The sequence below is a fragment of the Lodderomyces elongisporus genome, chromosome 1 (genome assembly GCF_030384665.1).
Source record: "Lodderomyces elongisporus chromosome 1, complete sequence".
NCBI classification, from domain to species: domain Eukaryota; kingdom Fungi; phylum Ascomycota; class Pichiomycetes; order Serinales; family Debaryomycetaceae; genus Lodderomyces; species Lodderomyces elongisporus.
In genome coordinates this window covers 2,537,518-2,559,797 of record NC_083673.1, presented here as the reverse complement: position 1 = coordinate 2,559,797, position 22,280 = coordinate 2,537,518, and the positions used below count along the sequence as shown (strand labels likewise).

The window sequence follows — 22,280 nt, the reverse complement described above, 5'->3', positions numbered from 1 at the left end:
TTAGAAGAAGCAAGCAAAAGTAAAAGTTGAAACGGAAATAAAAAAAACGAGGGAATGGAAAACTGCATTATTTTTTTTTTTTTTGGTTTTCCCCGTTTTTCTAATTTTTCCTCTTCTTTCCTTTCCTTTTCTTTTCATCTCTATTACGCCCACCCTTCTTAGTTATCGAGTAAAGACTTTCAATCTTTTGTATGGAACATGCTGATATAACATCCTACATTTATGAAACTAGATTTATACAAATCATTTTTTCTTTTTGCTCTCAACTCGCCTCATTTTTCGTTTTTATTTTTTTTTTATTTTCTTCAGTTCTTGAGTTACGTTGAATTATGTTGTTCTATTTTATTTTCTTTTTTGGGGTCTCTATACTCTAAATGAAATCGTCGTCGTCATCATAGTATTCATCTTCGTCCGACTCGTCTTCATCAACCAATTGGTCAAAGTTGACTTTATACCTCAAGATGGCACCAACACCACCGAAACCTTGGACAAACTGGGCACCTTCAGAGGATCTATCGGAAACAAAATCCAACTCAGCACCGAAACTCTTGTAATTCTCAGCAAGCCATTCCAAGAACAACTCTTCCTTCAAGATCTCCATATCTGTACCTGTCTTTTTATCTTCTTGCCATGACTTGTCAGGTAACTCTGGGTTAACGTGCTTGATGACTTCTTCACCTTCAATGTCTTTCAATGTGTACCTTATGATGTTCAAGTTTTCGTAAACAATGACTCGCTCACATGCACCCAAGTCCAATGCTTTCAAAGTATCTTCTATACCGTAACAGAATTTACCACTATCCTGTGAGATTTCTTCAAAGTATTCATTCAATAGTTTCTTTTCTTGGACAAATTTGACATTGGCCAATGTTTCTGCCGATAATTCAATGGCTTGGTTGAAACCGTTTTCACCACCATAAGAGATATCAACAATCTTGATGACTTTTGCCTGCAATCGATTGTCAAACAAGTCTGATTTTGACAATTCGGTTTTGAAATCTGCTGAACCTGCAAGAATCAAACCCTTGACATTGACCTTGTCTGCGGTGATGAAGTTCTGTACTGCAACCTCGGCGACTTTACGGACATAATTGTGTCTTTTTTCTTCTCTCAAACGGGAGAAACGCACAGCGGATTGACCACCTCTACCGTGCTTTTTGGGCAAATCAACAGTAAACTTGTGCAAGACTTCTCTGGTGTTACCGCTCACAGCACCAAACAAGGCACCGTTACCGTCCATAATGATGAAACCAAATCTGTCGTCGTTTTCCAACAATTCGTTTAGTGCCTCAACGTGGAATTTATTGTCACAGAGATACAATGATGTGTTGATAGGTTTAAAAGGTTCGAAATCAATGTTCAACTTTTTTTCCTTTCCTTCGTCTGTAATGACATCACCACAATATACGACTAAACCGTTTTTGGGCACACTATTGTACAATTTCAATTTTTGTTGTGTGGATGTGATGGCAGATAGGACGGATAATCTATTGACACGAGATTTGATGTTTGATGCAGTACCGTATTCTTCGGTCAACATTTTCTGGATCAATGAGATTTGACCTTTTGGTGGGATGACCAAAGAGATCATCGAGGTACCATTACCTCTGGCCAACTCCAAGGACTTGATCAATTTCTTGACCTTCCAGATCTCAATGTTTTTTTCGGCCTCTGATTCTTGACTAGACATGTGGATGTACTTAGTATGGTGGAGGTGGGAGGTGGAAAGTGGTTTGTGCTAGTAGTAGTTACTATTGGAAAAAAAAAGAGTAGTAAATAAAGAAGAAGAGGTGGTTTGAAAAAGTTGCTTCTTCTGTAAATCTATAAATTGTATTTGGGATCCTTGCTGGAATCTGAGTTATCAATTTGGTATTGATATGTGTAATAGCAGCAATAGGTAGGGTTGAAGTTGATGAAGTTGATGAAGTTGATGAAGTTGATGAAGAGCAATTTCACTAATGCAAATTGAAACTTTTCACTCTGTTTTTGGAATGAGTATTTTTTTTTTCTATTTTTTTTTTTTTTTCCACACAGACACACACACACACACACACTATCTTAGTCTCTTCCTTACATATCTTTTTGTTGCGTTTTTTCTTTTTTTTTTTTTTTTTTTTTTCGCAGCTGCCGTGCTCGCTCAAACCCACTGTCGGATTGTCTGTCTGTTTGTCTGTCGCAAAAATGAATATGAGCTCGAAAAAAAAATAGTAATTAAAAAAAAGATGAAGAAAAAAAAACAAACAAATTCGACATAAAACATGACATGGGCAAATGCGACAATAAGGAAGAGACAGAAAAGAAAGATATTTTTAATGTCGCATTGATTGTGACAAATATCTGTTAAATTAAAATATTTCAGACAATACCACATCACTTAGTCCTGATATGAGAGGTCTCGGTTTGTTTCTACTCTTTGTCTTTTTGTTTCTACATATTTTTTTTTTTCTCTTTTTCATTCATTCATTCACTCTATTCTATTCTATACAACTTCCTCTACTTCCTCGGTACAAAAGCAAGCTCTACTAAAAATACACTCCTGAGAACAAGAAAAGAAACAGACAGACAGACAGACAGATTCTTGTGATGGTATAAGTAGCTCAAAAACCCGCAATTTGTGGAAGATATAGTTTGTACAAATATGTTTAGGGCATACTTATGTCATTGAAAAGCTATATCAAGTGCCATTAGAACTGTATACATAAATAAGACAATAACAAGTCTACACCTCTATCATCAGTTTAGTCTTGATTATGATACTTCTAGTTCAGTCTCTTGCAATGTAGTCTAGCTTAACGAAAGAGGAGAAAAAAAAATGAAAATATAGAATTAAAAATAAAAAAAAAAATAAAAAATAAAAATAAAAAACAAAAAAACGGTTTGATAAAGTGTGATCTTCAACCGTATATATTCGGTGACAAAAATACAGTTGGAAAAACAAAAGAGAGAAGAGAAATAAGAACAGAGAAAAAGAATTTCGGACTTTTTTTTTATTTACTCGAAAAAAGAAAAATTTGTTTTTCTCCAAAACCTCCATATTCCACTTTCTTTTGACAATCTTTTGTAATTTGTTCTTGTAATTTGTTCTTGATAGTTTTCGTTGTTGTTTTCATTTTTGTATTATTTATTCTTTCTGCATCTTTTATGTTTCTTCTCCTATGTTTGTTATTGGAGTGTGTACAAAAATTACTATAAAAACCCCTCTTCTTCGCATGCGTTTAAAGGGAGAAGAAGAATGGTGGTGGTAGAAAAAAAAAACAGTGATGCGGGGGGGGGGGGGGGGGAAAGAAGAAGAAGAAGAAGAGGAGGAGGAGGAGGGGTGGTTAATAATGGATGTTAAAAAAGTTTGACAGTATATATACAAGGACAATATTGTGACTCCTCTTTATAACTGCTGGCATAGAAATGAAAAACTAGAACGCAAGTATATAAAAGCAATAAAGTGCAACTGACTAAGCCCCTTCTTCCACCCACATCCACTTTCCCTAATAAATATGCCTCCAACTTTCATCTCCTTTGCTAGTCCTTGTTATTTTTATAAAAAAAAATTACCAATTTGTCCCACTTAGAACCTCCACTAGTAAGAGTTTTTAACTAAGATGGGTGAGAGGGGATGGGAAAAACAAAAACTAAAAAAAAAAATAAAAATTAAAATTATTATTATTAATAGTAGTTGTAGTAGTATATATATATTGTTCTCTTTGGTGCCGTTTTGTTGCCTGTATATATATTTTTTTCTACACTATAAACTTTTATTTTATTTTATTTTTTTTTTATTTTTGTATTCATATTTTATTTGTATTTATATTTTACCGAAGAACCAAAAATAAAAAAAAAAAAATAAATAACAACCTTTATTTATTTTTTCCCCTCCCCTTTACTTCTGTCTCCTCCGCAATCAACCACTATTTGTTGCAACAAAATTACTGTTATCCTCCCCATCCATTTGACACAACCAAATAATTTACCCAAAGGTGTTTACAGCAACATTCAGTAAACACAAGCACAACCAAACCTTTGAAGTTGTACCCGTATTTGGAATACAGTTAACAGTATATAGGGTATCCAACTCTAGAAGTTGAAAGCTTGAGAACTCCCGGTGACGTCGGAATTTCAAAAATATACAATAAACCCGAAAAAACAAAACACACACACACACACACACACACTAATCCCAAGAGTACAAATAAGGATATTGAAAATTCCAAGAGTGATACTCAAGAGAGGTACCTTACAAATCAACCTATTTTTTTTTGGCTTTAGAAACTTTCCTTACACTCTCAAATTTGTAACTGAAAATTTTGTTTTTTTCTTTTCTTAACTAGACATGTCTGATGAACAAACCAAGGTCAAACAGGAAAATAAGTTTCCAACTGACAATGAAACTGCTCTGCTGCAGTCAATGAATTCCAACACTGATTTTAGATCGGATGGTCAAAACATTAGCAACAATGCTAATATTGAAAACAATAAATCGTCTTCAACAACAGCAGCAGCAGCAGCAGCAGCAGCAGCCACAACTGCAAAACCTACAATTGCTGGTCAATCAGATTCCAATGATTCGACACAGCTTGATACTGAAAACAAAGATCCGAGCAAAGAAACCCCTCCACCACCACCAACAGCAAATACAACAGCAACAGCAAAAGCCAGTTCAGGGAACAGCAAGGCTGAAAAACCAAAGGCGTTTACTATCAAATACAAAAGACCAAGAGGATCCAGAGCGTGTACTGTTTGTCGATCACGAAAAGTAAGATGCGATGCAGAAATTCACATTCCTTGCACAAACTGTATCACGTTTGGATGCGATTGTGTCTTGCCAGAAGTTAAGAAAAGAGGAAACCAGTCGGGTGAATCTAAAGCAAAGAAACAGAAGCTAGCAGCAGCAGCAGCCGCCGCAGCCGCAGCAGCAGCAGCCGCCGCAGCCGCAGCAGCAACAGAGACCTCATCAACAACTCCAGTCTCTGCTTCATATACCGATGAGACAAAAGCTAAAGTTAAAGCTAAAATTAGAACAAGCAAAGAAGGCAATACCAACCGAAAGATAAATGGCGGAGAGGATACAACTACAAAATCAGCTTTTCAGCAGTCGCCTATTTCATCAACAACGCCAGCATTTGCAACAAATAAATCTCCGGAATTGACAAAAACAAAGAAGGAACTGTTTACCGCAACACCAGAAAAGCAATTGCTCCCTGAACCACCAACTCAACCTAGAACTCAAGCTGCCAATCACAACCATTATAACCACCACAACCACCACAACCACCACAATCACCAACACCATACCCACCACAACCAGAATAGCCATAAACTGCCTATTCATAGCGAACCAATTTTAAACATATCGCAAGTGAGTATCCCTCCCTCTTTGACATCTACATATAAGAACAGACCTTCAATGCACAAAAAAGAATTGATGAGCTCCAAAAGCAAACCGTCAATGACTTTTCTTGGCTCGTCCTCGGTAGGTGTAATTCCTCAAAATGCTGGAGAAAACCACGTTCAGTTGACCGAAGACATTTTTGATGTCTCGGACACGGGGCTTGATTCAGTGGAGTTGGAGATTTTAAAATTGAGAGGGGCTTTTCTACTTCCCAGTAAAGAGCTAGCAATGGACCTTATCAATGCCTACTTCCAGCACGTCCATCCATTGATGCCCGTGATTAATAGAAGTTTGTTTATGAAAAAATTTAATGATCCAAACGATAACCCGAGCTTGATGGTGTTGCATGCAGTGCTATTATGCGGTAGTAGAGTCTCCAAGAATCCATTACTACTCGACTCTAATGGATCCACAAACTTGGCTAGTTTGACTTTTTTCAGAAGAGCAAAGGCTCTATACGAGATGAATTATGAAAGTGATCCCGTTTCAATCATACAAACGGTCATTCTAATTGGTTCGTATTGGGATGGGCCAGAGGATGTGACCAAAAACTCATTCTATTGGACTAGAGTAGCAGTGGGTTTAGCTCAAGGTTTTGGATTTCAACGCGATGTTACCGAGTCCAAAAATTTAACAATCTCGGAAAAAAGACTATGGAGGAAAATATGGTGGTGTCTATTTGAAAAAGACCGCAATGTTGCTATTGCCTTTGGTAGACCCGTAGTGATTGATCTAAGCGATTGTGATGTCCCAATGTTATCATTAGAGGACTTTGATGAAACAGATCCCGAATTGGGCATCACAGAGCCATATCCAGTAAACGAAACACATGCATTGTACTTTATCCATTTAATCAAATTGGCTGAGATAACGGGTATCATCATTAAGCACCAGTACAGCGTTAAACTGGAAATGACTAAAAGAAGAAATGCATTCTCCATTATTGAGCATTGTGACATGTTGATGGGTATTTGGTTTACGAATTTGCCCCCTCAGTTGTCTTTTTCCCTTGCAGATAGCTCATCACAAAATTTCTATGCATGTTTATTAAATGCTCAATATTACAATAGATTGTTTTTGATCCATAGATCAAACTTGATCAGAATGGCCAAATCATCTTCAACAAATCCGAATAATTACAAGTATCCAAGTTGGGGTATTAGTTTCCAATCAGCCAGAATGATTTCGATAATTTCCAAAATCTTGTTGGATAGAGACTTGCTAAAATACGTGCCAACAATGTACGTCTACATTGCTTTCAGTGCGCTTATCATGCTTATATATCACGTTGATTCGAACAATGCGGTAATTGCATCCACCGCCAGCGACTCCTTATTTGTCTCGCGCTCGGTTTTGAAGAAACTTTCCTTGTACTGGCCAATTGCTGGTGTATTGATCAAACTTTTTGATAAATATGCCAACGACAAGATGAAGCGTGCAAGTGTTATTGAAAATGGTTCCAGAATGGCTGATTACCAGGAAAAAGTTGCCAATGAAAAGCAGGGTATGGGTCAAACAGGATTGTATGATAATATGGACACGCGTGGATATTCTCAAGCTTTGCAACCTCAACCACTCCTTCCAAATCACCAACAAAATCAACAAAGCCCCCAACAACAAAATACTCAACAGAATACTCAGCAAAACCTTCAACATCGCTCCTTTGTTCAGCAGCAACAACAACAACATATTTCCCAAATCCAGCAAAGACATTCGCCCGTCAATGCCAAGTACTCTCCCGGATCAACAACTTCGGGCATCTCACCAGGTGGGAACTCATATAATGATTACCAAAACCCACAACCTCTTCCAGTACCACCTGTTGCAGCACCAATTCCCTCTTCTGCCTCAGCTATGTCATCATCAGGTATCGCTGCTGCCGGACCGTCTTTGTCTCCAAATACCGTACCACAACTGCACTCTCGAGCTCCAATTCCACCGCATACATACTCCAATGTTCCATCTGTTTCACCTCGTATAAGCAACTCAAGAACGCCACAAATAGAGCAATTGATACAACAATATAAGGTCCCCATGAAGAAAGCCAAGGACGAGGAGAGAAATGGTGGGAGTGGAGGTATAGGCGACGGTAATGGGAAAGGAGAAGTAGGAAGAAGAGAGAATGAGAACAAGACGAATGATACATCTCCATCATCATCATCGATGAAATCATTTCCTGATATATCGTTGGTCACGGAGAATATTCCTAATAAGCAGACATTTTTTGAAAATTTTGAGCCAACGCAATTGTTTCCTACATTTAGTATCCCTCCAACGAGAGCACAGTCTCCAAGTGCCGAAGGAGCATCTGGGTTGCAAAACGCTACGTCTGCAGTAACTTCACAAGTCAAGGATCCACATGATGCAAACATCCCTCCCAACGAACAAGCTTCCCAATCCAATCAATTCAACCAACCTGCTCAAGAGGATGGTTTATTGAATTCCGGAACCAGTGGATTACAGACTAATTTCGTGGACTCTTCATATATAAATATGAACTTGCAATCTGGTATTGATATGAACGACGACTTTAGCTCTTTTTTCAATTTTATAAATTGAATGGAATTAAGTGGTGTACATTAGGATTTCCTGAATCTTTTGAAGTAGAGAAAAGAAAAAAAAAAATAATATAAAATACAATACAATAAACCGAAAGAAAACAAAAGAAAACAAAAGAAAACAAAAGAAAACAAAACAAAGCAAAGCAACAGAAACGGGAAAGAGGGAAAAACTTAAAGTATAAATAGAGACAATTCCCAATTTAGAGTGTATAACTAGAACTAAAAAGACTTACTTATTTTTTCCACGTCGTAAACTTGGCTTTTCCTCCTTTCTTTTTCAGTTTCATCTTTTTGAGATTCTCCATGATTTCCTCGCGTCGCAATTTCTGACTATATCCAATACAACTCTGTACCACGTTTTCGTAAATCTCGTAATCTTTTTGCAACTCATTCAATTGATTTTGCCATATGCTGCTTGCTTGCAACAACTCTTGCCTGTTGCTTTGCAATTGACTAAGTTTCTTTTCAATAAATTCCAAATCTCTAGATTCAAGGAACTGCAAACTTGTGTTTTCCATATTATCAATTTCAAATTGTGACAACTTCTTACTAGTCTCATCAATGACTTTTTTCGACTCTTCCGCATTTAATTTCAAACTCTCAAACTGAGGCACGTCAAAGTCTCGCCAATCTATGTCATCTGCAGTAATACTTTTTCTTCTGTGATGGCTTTGACTTCGTGATGGCACATTGAGTAGCTGTCCAGATTCCAAACTTCTGGTTCCTGTTTGTGAAGCGGTGGAATTTGTTAAGGAAGAGTCAGAGAGAGAGGTGCTGGGCAATGTATCTTGAGTTTGTGAAGGTGCCTGTGTATCTCTTATTTTCTCTGCTTGTTCTTGTGACTGTGCTAAGGTTGGAGCTGGTGTTGGAGCTGGTGTTGGAGCTGGTGTTGGAGCTGGAGCTGGAGCTGATGACTTTAATTCATCCAAATTGATTGGAATGCCTAGATTAATCAACATATTGTGTCTAATATTCAGTTTGACCCAGTTGGGAGGTTGCAAATGTGGAATTGTGGAAATTTGTTCATATATGGTTCTTACACGATCGTCAAATAACAAAACAGTGGCTGGGTCAACTATTTCAGGCGGCAGTATCTCCATATGTTCTTCTTCTCCTGTTTTATCAATTGTTGAATCTTCGGTAGTGACATTTGTTGCGCGTACTGGTGGAGGAGTGGGGATGCAGAATAGCTTCGACATGAGCTTCTCTAATCTTGTTTCAAATTCACCAATGTTTTCAAATGCAGTGTCCGGTAATGCAATTTCGTCAAACAATGCAGTTTCAGTTGTAAATGACTCTGAATGAGGTGGATTTTCCGATTCATTGAATTCGTCAAAATCTCCAAATTCGTCTTCATCGTCTTCATCATCAACTACAACTTTTTCTTTTTCTTTTTCTTCCTCTTCTCCATTTTCTTCTTCGTTTGCAAGACTTGCATCTAGCTCGGCCTCAATTTCTGCCTCAATTTCTGCCTCTGTCTCTGCCTGAAGTTCCTCCACAACTGTTGCTTCTCTGTCCTGCAATGGGTCCTCACTTTCAATTCCGCAAGTTTGCAGTCGTTCTTCTTCCGGAACTTCTGTGGATTGTCCAAAAGAAACACTTGTATCTGCTGTCATGTCTACACCGTGTCCACTACCTTCTTTAACAATTGCTCGAGGGCTAACCTCATTTTCTAATCCAGTATCAACGGATCCAGAAAGATTACTAGGAGTAAAGGTATCGGCATCATTATCTGACATGTTATTCTCTTTTCTTTGTTTTTTGCTATTTTCTTTTCCTTTGTTCTCTTTCTCTTTCCTTTGCTTTTTTGGTTTAAACAGTAATCGTTCGCTCAATTCTTAAATCTCAATTGCAAATAGAATGTTTAATCAATCGTTGCAGAATATTGTATTTTTAAACGCGCTTTCAAATATGTCTCTTTTTAAAGTCCTGGCAGAATTCGACATTTCCATTTTGTGTCACAGGTATATACTTTGCACCAGTTTTCCGAACTTATTTAGTATTCAGGTTGTTGCTTTATATACATATATATATATATATATACATTTTTTTAATTTTGGCAAATTTGCTTTACAAATATTACAATCACTTAAATATGCCTCAGTATTATCTTTAATGAAGACTTCAGAGAAAATGCTCAATGAAATGAAAAAGAAAAAAGAAAAGAAAAGAAAAGAAAAGAAAAGAAAAGAAAAGAAAAGAAAAGAAAAGAAAAGAAAAGAAAAGAAAAGAACTGTAATTTAATATCCGAAATAAATAATAAATGTCCTGAACTAAAATTTTATTGTTTTCTTCTTTTTAAATCACCATTCACAAAAAAGCTCTGCATATGTTCCTCACAAATTATCTTTTCAATATACAGTATGGCGTCTTTCCTTGGTCAGAACAATATGAGGGTCAAAAGCATCGCTTTCATAAGGATCATCTAGATCCTCCACATCATATTCCTCGTAATCGTTTTCGTCTTCATCTTCTTCATCTTCATCTTCATTATCATCCTCATCCACGTCAGCATCAGCATCGTCATCGCGGAGTGTGCTACCCAACATGTCAAAATCTTTACTAGTAACCCCAATACGATCCTTGAATTTAGCTAAACTGTAATCGCTTGGTACATAGTCCTCATCGTCATCAGATGCCAAGGCCACATTCATTTGCGTTTCCCTCAATTCTGCAGTAGATGTTTTTCTACCTTTCTCGATCGCCTTTTCTATTGAAAGTCTATTTTTGATAAAAAGAATTTTCGGGTACATGCTTCGTTCCCCCTTTGTTATAATTTCTTCCATTTGTTTTTCATTCGGATCAGAGAGAATATACCAGAAATCAATTAAACGGTTTCTTGGCCAAATGGTGATGGTACCCGTGAAATTTTGCAACCATACATTCGACCAATCCTGTTGTAAAACGTGTGGTAGCAAGTCCAAGGATTTCACAATTTGGAGCCACTTTTTTATTTCAAGTCTGAATAATTGCTCCAATGCCGTGGCAATAAACCCCCCTCGGAATGATGCAAACTTTTCCTTTGCGGTCTTCCTTTTCGACATGGAAACAGGTCTACCGACTGTGCCCTTTGGTGCAAAAAAGAACAATGAGATATGAGGGTTGACTTGGGAAACAATAGTAAAGTTGACGTGATAATAAGTGTTCAATGCATCGATAGGTATATCTGTCCTTAGAGAGCCATCTCTCCATTTACTTCCCAAGGAAAATGGTACAACTGCACCATTAACTGGATTCTTCATCATCAATACCACAGGGTTCAAGATACCTGGAACCGCTGAAGATGCAAGTAATGTTGACCATATGATACAATGAGGTGAAGTGATATCGTTACACAAAATGACGGGCGAATGAGGGTCAGCTGGGACGGTACTAATATTCAATTTCCTTCCTGTCATTGCCATTGCTTCTTCAAAAGTTGTTGATCCTTTGGTAAAAAAATTGGATTTTCGCGCCCAAGCTACCGAATCGAACCTAGCTCCAGTCTTGAGCAATCGTGGAATCCACACATACCATGGATCCTCACACGCGGTGATTTTCCTCGCGAGTTGTGGAACCAAAAGTTTTTTCAATTCCTCATTTGTTCTCGTACAAAGTAGAGCAGCAATAAGCCCCCCGCCAGAAGTTCCTGAAATAATATTGGGAAGCAAGTCCTGGTCTAGCAAGGCTTTTGCGATACCAAAATGTGTATACGCAAAGCACGCACCACCACTGAGACATAATGCTGACTTACCAAAGTTTTGCAGCACTGTTTTGAAAAATTTATATTTTGTCTCAGAATTGATTTCATTAGACTCAATAACCTTGTTGATGCAAATAACAACTTCCTTATAATAGTCTTGAACCAAGTTCTTGGTACCATAGTACATATGAGAGTACAATTGACGATTTTCAATGCCGGCAAAGTTTCTCTTGAGACACCCTTGAAGTAAAATCAACAACTCTGGCATGCTATTGTTTAATCGTGCTTTCTTCAATTTATTTATAGTGAGTTGTACTGTTTGAGAGTCATAGTACGAAAACTTAGGGTTTGTAGCCCATTTGTCTAGGCCCAAATACTTGTCCAATTCTTTGGCATTTTCAATCCACTCCTTGTATGTTGTTGACTGTCTCAACTTGTCTCTCAATCTTTTCCTCTCCCCGGTCCATGTGAAGAAGTACTCCAGTAAAGCTACATAAACACGGACTGCCAAGTATAGAAAGCCCAAAATTGTTACCCATATCACGACAAATGTTAAGATTGGCCATCGTAACAATGTGAACGAGGCACTATTTCGAAACTCGTTCTGCAAAGCCCTTATAGGCGACGTACTTTTTGATTTGGAGGATTTTGAGGATTTTGCAAATTTAGTTCGTTTTGAGTTTGGGTTTAAGTTTTCGCTGTTGATGGGGAACCAGTCATTTTTGGAAGAGATTAAGTCAGGCTTTGTGGTTGCTGGAACTGCCCCAATTTCTGTAGCTTCGTCATTAATCTCTTGAGCTGCTTTTAGCTGAGGCGAAGAGTATTTAGTTTTGTCGTCATCATCATCATCATCATCATCATCATCATCATCATCGTCGTCGTCGTCGTCACCAACAACAACATCGTCAGAACCATTGCCGAGTTCACCACCCAGCAGTGATAGATCACCCATGTCAAGTGGGCCATTTAATGGAGTTGTTGGTGCTGTAGTCGATACGTCATCATAGTCCTGCCATACTAACGCTTTCGCAAACTCACTGATATGATCTTCATTTATATAGTCATTCTGTTCATCATATAGTGGTATCTTTTTTTCACTGCTACTCCCTACCATCATGGACCTATATGTTTTAATACGGATGTACGTAAATATATTAATGAATAGTACTAGCTAGCTTGGTGGACAAGGATGGTGGGTTCTAAATGGATGTGTATATGGTTGGAATTGTACCTCAGCAATCCTAGATCTGTCATGATAAGTGATGCGAAGTAAGACCATTTATAAAGACTAAAATTAAAAAATAAAAAATAAAAAAAAATATAATTAAAATAATAAAATAAAAGATAAAATTGAAACCAAAAGCTCTTTATGAGAAGAAATTCAAAATATTAAGTGAAGTACTGTAGAAAGACATAGAGTTGAATTAGACGAACCAACCGTATTTTCTTGTTAGTATTGAATATTCACATGCTATAAATGGAAGCAGAGGATGATATTGCTCAACAATCTGCAAATCATGGTGGTGCACAATCTCTTTTATCAATAAGTGTATGGCTTTTCTTTCTTCTTTTTATTTTTTTACTTTCCATTTTGTTCTAAGTTTTGGTTCGAGTGAGGAGTGAGGAATGGGGGGAGGGGGGGGGAGTGGTTCATGGAGAAAGGACGATTTCACTTAGTTCGTCCTTCGATGCGTTGCGCTATCTTGCTTTGCGTTACTTTGCGTAAAAAAGCAACAATAACATCATATTGCCAAACAAAACAAACCCAAATTGTGAGAAGAAGAAGAAGAAGAAGCAGCAGCAGAAGAAGAAGAAGTAGAAGAAAAGGATGAATAAGGGAAACAAAAAAGAAGAGAAAAAAGATAACAAGCAAGAGTCAGCAATTTTTCCTTCTGGTTTCTTCTTTCAACAATATAGTACACATCTCTTTCATACTTAGATTTGGTTGTGATTAATCTCCGTTGGCTCTAGTGGCTAAACCAACTATAAGTTTGCGCTTATTTAAAATTACAATTTCTCCACTAGGAGACTATAAAGTAAAGTATTAAAGTATGTGGTATTCCCTGTTACTGAAGACCATTGTGACTATTCGTTTATTCTTGATCTCAAATCCAAAAGTTTACTAGATCTTTGGTAAATAGCATATGATATATGCCGGAGATAAGAGAATAGAAAACAATTGATCCACAACACAAGCTGCAAATGTGTTGGGTAGCAACGCTAATCCATTTTCACAGAATGCAATGGTTTCCACCTTGTTTTGAAAAAAAAATGATACAAAGACTAATTGTCAAGTATCTTTCTTTCTTTTGGAATATACATATACATAAATCAATGTGTATATATCAGAAAAGAGAAAAGAGGGGTGCTCTTTTTTGTTTCTTCTTCTTCTTCTTCTTCTTCTCTTGTAATTTGCATTTCTTCAACGGAAGAATAAATGTGCAATTTACATTGATTGATCCCATACAAAGGGACGGATTTTTAGTACAATTTATAACCAAAATTTTGATTTTTATTTTTCCGTAATATTTTGGTAGCGAAGAGTACAATATTAGCAGTGAATTTAACAATATAGTACCAATATATATAATGTGTTTGATACACAACTTGAATTCTCTTGCATCTTCAAGAGTGGGGTAGATAGAGAGAAATACCGCTAATCAATTTCACATTCAAGCTTTGTTCAATGACAATAGACACGGTGATATTAGATATCGAGGGCACAATCTGTCCAATCTCATTTGTTAAAAGCGTGTTATTTCCATACTTTGTCAAACAACTACCCACCACTTTGAACACGATTCAATTTCCGTTAAATTTAAATATCAATGACACTAATTCTAATCAAGCCTCGATTGTGCAAACACTATCAAAATTACCCTTGAGCGTAACGACCTCATCTGAATCTACATACAATTATCTCAAGGGCCTAGTTGATAACGATGTGAAAGACCCTGTATTAAAGGCATTGCAAGGTCTCATTTGGAAACAAGGCTATGAATCGGGCGAGATTAAAAGCCCTGTGTACCCAGACTCGATCGATTTCATTGAAAAGTTTCCAAAAAGAGAAGCAAATTGCAAAATTTATATCTACTCGTCTGGAAGCATCAATGCGCAAAAATTGTTGTTCAGTCATGTGGATAATGGGACGGGAATTGCAATGGATTTGAATCCCCAATTGAGTGGTTATTTTGACATTACTACTGCTGGTTTCAAGCAAGAGGCTTCATCGTATACAAAGATTATAGACCAAATCGACAAAAAGGACAATGAGAAATCTGTTTTATTTTTAAGTGACTATATCAACGAAGTGAATGCAGCAATTGAGTCAGGAATGAACAGTTATGTCGTAATCCGAGAAGGTAATACTCCAATCCCAGATAAGGAATTGGCAAGCCACAAGATCATTTACTCGCTATCGGAATTAAACCTTTAAAGTAAATGATAACAAAAGGAAACAGTCTATCATACACACGCACAAAGAGAGAGAGAGATGGGGAGAGAGAGATAGAGAGAGATGGGGAGAGAGAGATAGAGAGAGATGGGGAGAGAGAGATAGAGAGAGATGGGGAGAGAGAGATAGAGAGAGAGAACTATGTAAAGAAGGATTACAGATAAATCTAAAATACACGCCCGTTGTAGGTTTTCCATCTCGTTTTTGTTATTGCTGCTGTTGCCGTTAGCGTTGTTTGTTTTTTTTTTCTTTGATTTTATATTACTCTAATTCCGTTTACATATCTCTAAACAATATGTCAGCTGCCACTTCTTCGTTCTTGTCGCATGCCAAGTACACCTGTATCACCAAATTACGGTCAAACCCCAATTCGCATAACCTATTGATTGCATTTTCGTCTTGTTCAGAGATTGGAATTCTCACGGTACCTGGTGCATCAGCACCTTCACCGTCACCATCAGCACCACCAAGCATATCAGCATCCTCTCCTTCAATGTCAAATCCCAAATCCTCGCCACCAGCTCCTAAAAAGGTTCTAATGAATCCTTCGGGATCCTCGCTTATCATATTGGCAATTTGTGGGTTTGAGGCTGACAATTGTTCTAGTAATGGTTGAATCAACTCTGGGTTTGATTGTAATGCTGCTCTCAACAACTGCATTTGCTCTGCTTCTCCTGCGCCTCCAACTTCGCCTCCTGCGCCGGCACCAACACCAGCTCCCAAACCTGCATCTTCTCCTCCAGAGGCACCCACACCAGCGGTTCCTGAAACACCCCCAGCACCTCTTCCTCCTTGCGCAGCAGCTGCTGCCGCTGCTTGCTCGAAAAGATTCTCACCACCATGGCTAGTGTTTGCTTCTTCTTCATCGTCGTCGTCGTCATCTTCATCGTCATCGTCATTGTTATCACCATCATTGTTTTGTGATTGTGTTACTTCGCCGGTAGTAGATTCAGCCAAAGGAACTCCTCCTACTGCAGGAGCTGAGTTCGTTGTCGTTGAAGATTGTTGTGGGCGATGTTGTAATGATTCAGGAATGCCAGTAATCAAGTACTCAACTGCACGATGAGGATTGTTGAAGGCAGCCCTCAATGCTGCTTCTACTTGTGGTCTATCGTAACCCATCTCCATAATATTGAGTATTGTGGCTTCCCTCTCGCTGCCCAAAGCAAAAGTAGATTCGTTGGATGCCGTAGGTGCAGTTGGTTGTGATTCCTCTGGTGCTGCTGGAGTAGCTGAAGAAGCTGAAGCATCTCGCGAGGTCGATACAGGTTCAGTTGCAGGTGTAGTCTCTTGATTCGTAGAGGTTGAGCTCACTGCAACATCGGGGGTAGGTGTCTTTTTCGCCTTCGATATCATGAAAATAATCGAAGATCCTTCTTTCAATTTGTATGATTCCAAAGTCTTGTCATCTTGTAAAACTTTCCCCGAGTACACTAGTTTGATCTGCGATGCCTCACAGTCCTTTTCTTTGGCCAATTTCTCTTTTGCAATTAAGACCTATATGATATCGTTAGTTAGCCATGTATTCAACTTGTAATTTTTTTCACAAAGCAAAAAATTCTGAAATTAATCAAAATAGTACCAGAATGATAAAATAAAGCCAGAAGGTATTGTAATGAAATATATATATATATATATAATATATATAGATAGATATATAATACTCTTACTATATCGCTTCTCCAAAGTTACATACTGTTTCGGACAAGTCGACATCTATGGGCACTGTCTGCTTCTTAAAATCTTTGAATGTGATTTGCATTGGTGATTGAGTCTATCAATTATACGTTTATAGCCTCGAAAAGTTTATAAAAGTTTAATTGCTGATTTGTTTTTTTTTATTCTTCAATAATTTGACTGTATTGACTATTCTTTTCTTTGGTCTAGAAGTCTCTTGGTAGTGGTGATACAATACAATTCTTTCTTTTCACTGTTTTACTACAGAAACTCTCACTTTCTTTGACTTTTCCTCCTCCTTGTCTATGTATCTTATTCCGTTTTTTTTTGTTTCTATTTCTCCAATGCGCAATTTTTCTTTGTGAAGAGATGGAAAGGGCGCGAGAGACCGAGAGAGAGAGAGAAAGAGAAAAAGAAGAAATTAATTTTTTTTTCAGTGGCAATAGCATTTGGTAGCATATTGCACCATAAACGGTTATGTAATGACATCCATGCATACATACCACGCAAAATGGCTATAGAAAAGACAAGATTTAGTTTAGTTTAGTGTAACTTGCCATTCGTTTGCCCTGCTGAAATCAATTGCTGCAATTTGTTTTTTATTTTATTTTTTTATGTTAACCATTTCCTCAACTACATCCATAATTCACTAAATCCCACCCATCTTTATCTATATTTTTCATCACATATATACATACATATATAGCTACAACAGAATGGCACGAAGACAACGCGGTAGAAGGACGGAGGGTGGTGTACAAGGACCATCGTCTGCATTGACCGCATTCTTAAAAAGCGAAGGTATCACCGACGCGTTCAGAGCAAGACGTGAACGTGAGCGTGAACAACAAGTTGCAAACAACCCAACTGAAGAGCCAGAGACATTAGAAAGCGGTTCAGAAGGAAGTGATGCAAATACACCATCAAGGACAGGGACACCTGAAGCAGCAAATACACCATCAAGGACAGGGACACCTGACTCAGCTGAGCAATCGAGGCGCGCTTCTTCCCAAGTTAACATTGAACAAGTGGGCGAAAATAGAAGTGGTCATGGCGATAACAATGTCGGAGTTGATCAAAATGAAGACGATGACGATGACGACGACGACGATGATGAAATAAGGCAAATGAAGAGAGCTGCAAAACGGAAATTGCGAGCTGCTCGACGTGGTGCAGGATCTAATGGAACAAAAAGACGTACTGCTCCTGGGGATGGAAGTGATGGCGATGACAGTGATGATAGTGATAAGAATGACAACGATGACTATAATGATGATGATGATGACGAGTTACAAAATGTTGACATGAAAAAGTTTGGTGAGGACGATACTTGTGTAGATTGTGGTGACCGATTTGAATTATCAGTATATTCTCGATTCATCAAGGAAAAGACTGGATATTTATGTGATTCATGCAACCAAGTGCTTCGCGAACGTGAACGCAAGGCTAAAGCCAATCAACTAGCTGCTAGGAAGAAGAGAAGGAAAGTTGCACAAGCGCTATTAAATAAAAGTACGGTTAAATTACCCAAATTGCAGGATGTATGCATCAAAAAGATAACTCAGAATATAGAAGATGTTGATGCTTTGGGTGACATTGGACAGATGAACCTTAACAAGATAGCAATGATCTTGTCCAAGAACAGATCATTGAATGATAAAACGATATCGCTTTTTCTATCGCCCGATCTAAAGCACCTTGAGTTCTGGGACTGTTCAAACGTGGACTCGGATTCATTGAATAAGATTGCTTCTTTTTGTCCCAACTTGGAATCCTTGACTTTGTTTATGTGCGGTCAATTACATAACGACAATTTGGAATATTTTGCATCTAATTTGAAGCATTTGCACTCATTATCACTAAATGGCCCCTTTTTGATAAGTGATCGAATGTGGCAATCATACTTTGAGCAAATAAGAGGCAAGTTTGTCAAATTTGAAGTTAGAAACACGCATAGATTTGGAAATGAATCGTTGTTGAGCTTGTTGGAATGCTGCGGAAATGAATTAACCTCTTTAAAGTTATCAAGACTAGATGGTATTACAAAAACAGAAGCCTACCAAGAGATACCGAAATATATTAGTAGAAACAAACTTGTTGAACTTGAGATTTCATACCCTACAAACGAAGATTTGATCACTGATGAATTGTTAATTGATATTCTTGCCATCACGGGAGAGTCTTTGAATTATTTAAACGTTGATGGTTGCTCGGGCCTAACTGAAAAATTTCTACTCGAAGGTGTTAGCAAATATTGCCGTAACCTCACTCGATTATCAATGAAAAATCTAGACCAAGTATCAAACGAAGGTTTTGCAAAAGCTTTTGAAAAATTTTCCAAAGTCAATGCTGGTGGTTTACTTGAAATTAATTTAATGAAGTGCACAGATCTCGGTGATGATGCGCTATATGCATTATTCAACCATTCTTGTCACACTTTAGTAGAGATGAGTATCAACTCTTTGTACAGGGTATCCAAAGACTTTTTGTCGCAGATTTTCACTGAAGATGCACATCAATTTAAGATCAATTTGCGAAACAAGGCAAAGGAGGATAGCAGCATTGCCCACTTTCACGCAATCAAACTTCCCTTACTCACGTACTTGGATGCATCATTTGTAAGAGCAGTTGACAACGAGATCTTAACATTGATTAGTGAAAACTGCCCAAAATTACAGATTATCGAAGTATATGGAGACAATAGATGCACCAACAAAGCTGTATTTGAAGATAGTTTAATGGTAATTGGACGCCAAACAGATGATCTTTAGTTTATATAAAAAAAAAGTAGACGATATTTCTTCTTTTTTTTTTTCTGTTATTTTTTTTTTTGCTTTTTCTTGCTTTTTTGCCTTACATACGTTTTTGCTTCTTTCTTAATATTTGCTTTCCAGTTGGTGCCAAAGATGCATTTTCGGCATTTTTAAAAATTGGGTATGCGGGTATTGCAATATCTTTTTTGGTTAAATCGATATAGCCCTTTCCGTCTGAGATTTTATTAATAATTTCTGGGTCTTCCTTTCCATCAATATTGTCCCTTGGTACAATACCAGGATGACCAGCATATTTAGCATACTGCGACAACACACCATGCTCATTTTCGACTTCGGTTGTATTCATTAAATTGGCAAGATAATTTTGCTTCAAGTAACGTTTTCGAATGGTTTTATTGTAGAAAACTGAATTGGATTGATGTAAATTCTTTTTGATCATAGTATCATCTGACCTATCCTTATTCAACAAAAGAAACTTGTTGACATTGGCTGCTGCAATATCGTAATACCAATCTGTAAATGCGTCTAGTGCAACTTTTGGGAGTTGAGTTTCCGTGATAACAAAGTCATAAATTTGTTTCAAATTAGCTAAATTACTCTTGAAACATCCCTCGTATTCAAACATGAAATTCCAGAATTTCGTGGATCTTAGCATACTTTTTGCTTTATAAATATTGTTGAATAGTAGACGAATATTGTCAACATTGTTTTTTTCCTCCTCGTCATCGTTATCTTCATCTCCAACACTGCCACTATTTCTGTAAAAATATAAAAGTCTTAAAACTACCATTGCAATAGAGTCGTCATTCAAAAATTTGGCGAGCAACAGAACATGATCTTGCTTTAATTCAAACTGAGGATCAATGTTTTTAACTTGTTCTGGATCTCCCACTTTCTCGTCATCAACATTTTTTTGGTTCAATTTGTTTTGCAATTTGAAAAACAGTTCAACAAGAGTTTCTAGAATCTTTTTATACTTGAAAGGTGTGATGAGCTTTTCCCATAAATTTAGAATCTGCTGACACATTAACAAATAAGATGATTTATGGTAGACTCTTGAATTGCCGCTAAAAACCTTCATCCAATCAAATAAAAATTCATTTGCAAGGTTAGGCTTATCGTTCAGTAGCAAAAACTGTACGTATTCTAATCGAAGTTCATTTTGATCCAAAGGTACAAATCTCGAATTTGCTCGTGTGTATATCCTTTGCTGGGTATGAAAGTTTTCCAAAACAGTTAAAGAGCTAGAGCCAGAGATCAGTGGTGAATTTGAAGATGGCAATGGTGTTGATGATGTTGATGATGTTGATGATGTTGATGATGTTGATGATGTTGATGATGTTGATGCAACAAATGATATGTATTTGGACCAAAGATTAACATCAAAGCAGTTTGGAATCAATGCTCGTTCAAACAAATTAACAACAAGCTTGTACTTCTCAATAGTCGGCGAAGCTCGATAATTTGTAACCTCTTTCTCGATGTATGGAAACCAAACTTTATCTTTTTCTTCATCAATTTCTGCTCTTTTATGTGAAAATTCTTGATGTAATAAGTTTTGCTCATATTCCCAGGCAGCAGTTACTTTGGCCTGGGTAGAAGTAAACACTATTGCAAAATAATCATCAATAATCTGATGTTTTTCAAGTAAAGACAAGTCTTCAACTCTAGCTTTCCCAAATTTCTCAATATAATCCAATAAAGCACTTTCTGGTAGTAAATTGTGAATATCGAAATTCTTACTAATTTCTGAAAACTGGGTGTAGTAATGAGCATATTGGTAAAGCGGGATGCTCAATACTTGGAGATATAGATCCCTCAACTCATCGGAGTTTTGCAGTAGAGATGATTCAAACTCTATACTTATATCCCATAAAGAGCTTGAGTTGAAGTTGTAACCATTATACTTCAATGCCTCCTTGTATAAGAATCGAAATCTATTTACATCATCGCTTTGCGTGGTGATGGCAGGTGTCGAAGTGGTAGTAGTATTAATAGTAGTGGGATTCGAAGCCGAAGTTGAGTTCGAAGTCATTGTAGTGCTGGTGGCGGTATTTGCAGCGGTATTTGCAGCAGTATTTGCGGTAGTATTTGCGGTAGTATCAATGGTGCTGTTAGCAATGCCACTCTTGATAGCAGCAAGGTAATCAGTCCATAATACTATTGAGGTGGGGAAAGTTTCTACTGCTTTTTGTAGTACTTCTATAGATGCATCAATTCCATTTAATTTAAATTCAGTCGCCAGCCATCGCTTCCAACATTCCTCCCAGTTTATGAACCTGGACGTGGCAGCTTGATAAGTGTTGCTGATCCTCCTTTTCTGGTCTGCAGAAATCAAATCCTTCAAATCCTTTCCTTGCTCGGTCTTGCTTCTATTCGATAGCCAAATGTCATAACAATTGAAAAGATCAGTCCAAGATTGTAAATCGTTGATGTTTTTCTGAAGTTTAATTTCTAAGCTATGCGCCTCAGGTAAGTGTAAAGCATTGCTTTCTATTTTGAATTGCCCTTGCAAGTCATCAGGTAACTGAAGCGTGGTCGTGAGTGACATGTATTGAAGAAGTAAGACTATAGAGATATCAAGTGACTTGATAACGAATGATTTGGAGAAAATAATACACTTTTCTTAATTTGTTGCAAAATTGTAAAAGCCAAATAAAAATATTAGAGAAAAAGAAAATTAAAAACAAAAACGAAAACGAAAAGAAAAGAAAAAGAACGAAAAAACAAAATAGTAAGAAAGAATAAT

At 37.3% G+C, this 22,280-nt stretch overlaps 8 protein-coding genes across 8 annotated transcripts; 3 read left to right on the top strand and 5 right to left on the bottom strand. All coding sequences in view use genetic code 12, as the record gives it.

Annotated features, from left to right (window-relative positions):
* Positions 1 to 370: 370 nt before the first annotated feature.
* ERF1 (translation termination factor eRF1) lies at positions 371 to 1,690 on the bottom strand (the record flags this gene model as incomplete). Its single annotated transcript, XM_001528377.1, has 1 exon — positions 371 to 1,690. One exon carries the CDS (start codon positions 1,688 to 1,690, stop codon positions 371 to 373), a length of 1,320 nt encoding a protein of 439 aa, XP_001528427.1.
* A 2,634-nt stretch (positions 1,691 to 4,324) lies between these two features.
* Positions 4,325 to 7,942, top strand: CTF1 (Transcriptional activator of fatty acid utilization; the record flags this gene model as incomplete). The annotated part of the gene is made up of 1 exon (XM_001528376.1): positions 4,325 to 7,942. The coding sequence occupies one exon, from the start codon at positions 4,325 to 4,327 to the stop codon at positions 7,940 to 7,942; it is 3,618 nt and encodes a 1,205-aa protein (XP_001528426.2).
* Positions 7,943 to 8,177: 235 nt separating this feature from the next.
* On the bottom strand, positions 8,178 to 9,683 carry PVL30_000910 (uncharacterized protein; the record flags this gene model as incomplete). The annotated part of the gene is made up of 1 exon (XM_001528375.1): positions 8,178 to 9,683. The coding sequence occupies one exon, from the start codon at positions 9,681 to 9,683 to the stop codon at positions 8,178 to 8,180; it is 1,506 nt and encodes a 501-aa protein (XP_001528425.2).
* A 612-nt stretch (positions 9,684 to 10,295) lies between these two features.
* On the bottom strand, positions 10,296 to 12,743 carry PVL30_000909 (uncharacterized protein; the record flags this gene model as incomplete). Its single annotated transcript, XM_001528374.1, has 1 exon — positions 10,296 to 12,743. The coding sequence occupies one exon, from the start codon at positions 12,741 to 12,743 to the stop codon at positions 10,296 to 10,298; it is 2,448 nt and encodes an 815-aa protein (XP_001528424.2).
* A 1,569-nt stretch (positions 12,744 to 14,312) lies between these two features.
* UTR4 (enolase-phosphatase E1) lies at positions 14,313 to 15,062 on the top strand (the record flags this gene model as incomplete). Its single annotated transcript, XM_001528373.1, has 1 exon — positions 14,313 to 15,062. One exon carries the CDS (start codon positions 14,313 to 14,315, stop codon positions 15,060 to 15,062), a length of 750 nt encoding a protein of 249 aa, XP_001528423.1.
* A 294-nt stretch (positions 15,063 to 15,356) lies between these two features.
* On the bottom strand, positions 15,357 to 16,842 carry RAD23 (UV excision repair protein rad23; the record flags this gene model as incomplete). Its single annotated transcript, XM_001528372.2, has 2 exons — positions 15,357 to 16,577; positions 16,777 to 16,842. 2 exons carry the CDS (start codon positions 16,840 to 16,842, stop codon positions 15,357 to 15,359), a joined length of 1,287 nt encoding a protein of 428 aa, XP_001528422.2.
* Positions 16,843 to 17,473: 631 nt separating this feature from the next.
* On the top strand, positions 17,474 to 19,528 carry RAD7 (UV-damaged DNA-binding protein rad7; the record flags this gene model as incomplete). Its single annotated transcript, XM_001528371.1, has 1 exon — positions 17,474 to 19,528. The coding sequence occupies one exon, from the start codon at positions 17,474 to 17,476 to the stop codon at positions 19,526 to 19,528; it is 2,055 nt and encodes a 684-aa protein (XP_001528421.1).
* Positions 19,529 to 19,610: 82 nt separating this feature from the next.
* PRP39 (pre-mRNA splicing factor) lies at positions 19,611 to 22,082 on the bottom strand (the record flags this gene model as incomplete). The annotated part of the gene is made up of 1 exon (XM_001528370.1): positions 19,611 to 22,082. The coding sequence occupies one exon, from the start codon at positions 22,080 to 22,082 to the stop codon at positions 19,611 to 19,613; it is 2,472 nt and encodes an 823-aa protein (XP_001528420.2).
* Between the last annotated feature and the right edge of the window lie 198 nt (positions 22,083 to 22,280).